Below are 4,868 nucleotides of genomic sequence, written 5' to 3' on the forward strand. Positions count from 1 at the left end.
GCCATATTTAGTGATATTTGTACGTGGTCGATAAAGCAGTCTGCTCAATTTCATGACAATATTTGATTAATATGAAAATTCTACAGTTTATATGTGTAAATTGAAAGTATGGCATCCTGCGGACAACAAAAAAGAACAACACTGAATTGTTAGAACTAGGATAAAAGTCTATAAAAAAGTTATTCACTTTTAAAGATTTCATGCAGATGAAATCATATTATAATGCAGACGCGCTATTTAACATTTTTCACTTTTTATTATTATTTGCTATACATTCTGTCAACCTCAATACACACAACTGTCAAAGTATGCAATGGCAGCTCGTAAAGTAAGCGCAATAACAGAAGTGACAGAACCAATCAAAATCGCGGCTTCAAACTTTAATAGATACGATAGCGCTTTGCGCGCGCTATTTAGCTGCATTTTTTACTTTTTACTATTACTTACAATTACACATCATCCTCAATGCACGTAACTGTCAAAATATGCAATGACAGCCGCTCACGAAGTAAGCACAGCGAGACAACCAATCAACGGAATAGAGTCAACAATAAATTTCGAAACTTTTCGATAATTCGACTTCGACTTAACATGCCTTTTTTTAGATAGGAAAGAAGGAGAAGGAGGAATAATTTTGTGTAATATTTAAATTTTTGTTAGGTGGATGATATTGCTAAAGAAATAAGCGAAACATCTAAACAATATTCTGTTGTATTTACGTCTGGTGGTGTTGGACCTACTCATGATGATGTTACTTATGAAGCTGTAGCAAAGGCTTTTAAATTGAAACTTGAATTACATCAAGAGTTACTTGACATATACACTCAATTGATTCCTGATCAGCATGAAATAAAACGACTTGCTATTGTTCCCAATTCTTGCAAGATTATCAACATTGATTCAGGTATATATATATTTTCTTTTAAAACTTGTATTTTAATTATATCTAGAATGCTGTTTTTAAAAAGTTATTATGCGATTGTATCTAAAACTATTGATTATTTAAAAAAATTTAATTTAAATTTATTTCTAGTTAAAGATAGTTATGTTAATCGAGTTAATATGATTTTATTTTAAGTTAAAATATTTCTAAAATTGTAAAATTGCTTTCGTTTTTCAAATAAAAAATTAATATTCAATTGGATTCTGTATATAAAAGTATTAAAAATAAGTATTAAATAAGTAAAATTATTGTTATGAAGAACCACAAATTGAATAAGTTACCAATTGTGTATACATTGAATTGTGTATACAGAGCATTGATCGAGCTAAACTTGTAAAAATGAACGGAAATTATATCCTTTTCTCCTTTAGAAGTCAATAAATAGTAAATGCACATATGCAGTGAAGCCTATTCAGGCAAGAAAACTTACGGTTTAATAGCTGTTGAAAGAAGCTTTTATGTATAAAATTCACCAAATTTTTGCTTTTATGTATAAATAATAACTTTAGTTTCCATTTTTTGGAAATGAATTTGATAAGTATGAGACAAGACACATTTTCACAATTAAGCATATAATAAAGAAAAGAACGTGACAAAATTCGTCGTCAGCACTTTTCATAATAATTAGGTCCGTTATTCTCTTCAAGTCGAGTATTCACTTCACTGTGATCATATCAATATATCAGTATTCATTGGGCTGTGATTATATCAATAATTCTTAATATTGTAGACTCTGATTTCTCATAAGCGCGATAATTCACAATTAACCAGAACAACTTTATTGGAGGTAACTCTTATACACAGTTTCGACGGTTTCCTGCCGACGGGCAGTATATCTATTCGATCGCAGTATTACCGATGTCGTCTTATTCTCTCGAACTCCGATATTCAACAACGCTCCGGTTACTCCGAAAAATCTAACCGTCTTACTTCCGACGTCAGCGCCTCGCATTGGCAATTAGCCCGCCATCTGACGTGATTTACTTATAATATCTAGATCGCTCGTATATGACAATGGCGCTAACGCCTACACTATTTATAATACCGCCATACGACATATTGACATTGTAGAATTTTTACAGTTTATGACTTATAATCTCGAAATATAACGTATTATAAAAAGGCCTAGTAACGATAAACAAGGTTCCAATTCTTATCGTGATATGGTGTCGCCATATCGCCAATGCGGAATTCTTAACTGACTAGTCAGGAGCCTTAAAAATTAAGTTGTCTTTATTTCATTTCAATGTTTTTTACAAAGGTCATATTTTTTATTATTAAATGTCTTCCTTTCGCCTTTCCGTACAAACCGAACTTTGATATCTCATTTAGTTCTCGAAATATTTAAGTACGTTAATTAAAAAATAGCCTGTATATCGATATAAAATATGAAATATAACATAATAAATAGAGAAGCGCCAAATACAGTCGAGGCTGGATTTTGATGCTTAACAATATTCCTGTATACATTTTAAATACATTTTTAGTTATAAACTGCGCATTGGTTATTAGCTTGTAATGCATTCATAAACTGAAACTGGAATAGTAAGATAATAAATTAAATTGAATTTAATTATATAATTTAATAATAATGTTAAAGCATCTTAAAACTACACTATAAAGAATTTATTATATGTACAAAATACGAAACACTTTTTAAGATGTAGTGTTTATTTTTCGACCATCTTATTAACGTACGTTAATAAGCATCTAAAATCTCAGAAAATTAAAATTTAAATAAGTATCAAAAAAGAAAAAATGAGCTAGACATGTTGGTGCTTGTAAAAACAAGACATATTAATAATTAATATACAGTCCAGAGACCCAAAAAACTTTTCGGGTTATATTTGTTGAGTTGGTAATTCTGGACGATCTGCACGACAGTGTACATGACGGCTGCGCATGATTAACGTATTGTAGACTTTACGACACTCTTAACCGTAAGGGGCTGTCTACAATACGTCGTATGTCAGATCGTAAGCCGTAAATTGTAAAAATTGACCAATCACAGTTGAATGTAAGAAAAATATTCGACTAAGATTGGTCAATTCTTAGTTAGTATGATATGAATAGTGACTAACGGCTTATTGTAGAAAGCCCCTAAAGTACAATCAGAGAGGATCCTGAGAGCGGACCTGTCCGCGATTTAGCTGCGACCGGCGATGAACTGGAACTACTAACTAGAGAGACCAATGAGAAGCACGCGTTGGACGGAAAGTTGTCTCTCTAGTTAACAGTTCAATGTCCACTTTCCAGAGGCGCTGAAACCAGTTCATCGCCGGTCGCAGCTAAATCGCGGACAAGTCCGCTCTCAGGATCCTCTCTGGTACAATCGAACTGCGTTCTCTCCTCAAGCGGTAAATCTTACATGTAATACGTACAATTCTTTTATTCGTTTCTCTCTTTGTAACCACGTATATACGAAATACATCGCCTTAGTTTCGGTCTACAAGAAAGTGCCTACTGATTCTGTTTGTTATTCTGTTGAATGAATACAATTCGATAGCTTATAATAAAGACAATATATTTCTTGTGCTTTTTTACAATCGTTCTTAATGCTGCTATATATATCTAACTTTTAACTGCTTCAAAGTACCTATCGAAAACGCCCTTTCTACACAACGCCCTCTCAATGCGCTGAAGAAAGACTTACTATTTTCACTATTGAGTGGCGCAAAGCTTATCGCTATTATAATATGCACGCACATACCGCGCGCCTTAGGCAATCGACTATCGAAACATTATTGCAAGAAATTCGTAAAATATTACTAACTTAAAATACGAAATTAACTTATAATCGTTGCTATATGCTTCTTGTGACTAAATCGATGATTAATACACAAAGAATATTAAGATAATAGATACATTTATAATACGAATAAACGATGTAACAAAATGTGAGGATAGAAACAAATAAAAATTATGAAATGAAAGAAAAGCGAACTAATAATTTGACTTGACCGAACAACAATATGAATTACTTCTCCTCGCTTAGCTCATCTTCGATGGGTAATACAGTTAATTTGGTGGCTGGCTTTTTAAATGATCCGCTTGATGTCTTGATCGTGGCGGTTTGGACGATACCATTGTCTGGAAAGACCTTTTCGATTCTCCCCATCATCCACTTTAAAGAGGGCAGTCCTTGCAACAGATTACTAGTTGTCCAATTTTTAACGCTGGACCATGGCTTGCTTGCCATTTCGTCCTATTTTGAAGTTGTGACTTGAAGGACCAGCGTTTCCAAAATGTTGTCATCGCGAGAGCCGGTTTACTTTTAATTGAGTGATGTCTGGCTCCGGTTGTGATACTATTGCGTCACCTATAAGGAAGTGACCTGCGGAAATATAACTAAAATCGTTAGGATCATTAGACATGATAGATAATGGCCTCGAGTTTAGAATGACTTCTATCTGTACGACTAAAGTCGAAGCTTCCTCGAAGGTAAAGGCCACATCAGATGCGATTTTGTAAAAGTGTTTTTTGAATGCTTTAACTGCAGCCTCCCAAAGCCCACCAAAGTGAGGAGCTCATGGCGGTATAAAATGTCATCTAATTTGATCATTGGATGTTTTGTCTACAAGCTTGCGTTTATGTTCCTCTTGATTGAACAAATTTCGAAGTTCTTCTAGTTCTCGGTTAGCACCGACAAAGTTGGTGCCATTGTCTGAGAAAACGTCTGAAGGTCGACCTCTTCGCGCAATAAATCTCTTGAATGCATTAAGGAATGCATCAGTAGTCATGCTTGATACCACTTCCAAGTGGACTGCTTTGGTTGCCAAACAAACAAATATTGAAATATAAGCTTTTATAAAATGTTAAATAAATGCCTTTAAGAGCCGACGCAGTTCTAATAGCGCAAATGATCCCTTTATTGAAGAATAGTAGACGTTTCGACTCTTGGATTGAGTCCTCTTCAGTACAGATT

General features: G+C 33.8%; 1 protein-coding gene across 1 annotated transcript in view; it reads left to right on the plus strand.

The window, feature by feature from the left end:
* Positions 1–4,868, plus strand: part of LOC105450094 (FAD synthase-like) — a 65,360-nt gene that overhangs the window by 28,363 nt on the left and 32,129 nt on the right. Inside the window, exon 3 of the mRNA XM_011689756.1 lies at positions 661–904. Coding sequence (XP_011688058.1) covers positions 661–904 — 244 coding nt within the window. The remainder of the gene's footprint in view (positions 1–660; positions 905–4,868) is intronic.

This window comes from Wasmannia auropunctata, unplaced genomic scaffold (genome assembly GCF_000956235.1).
Source record: "Wasmannia auropunctata unplaced genomic scaffold, wasmannia.A_1.0 LD336111.1, whole genome shotgun sequence".
NCBI classification, from domain to species: Eukaryota; Metazoa; Arthropoda; class Insecta; order Hymenoptera; family Formicidae; genus Wasmannia; species Wasmannia auropunctata.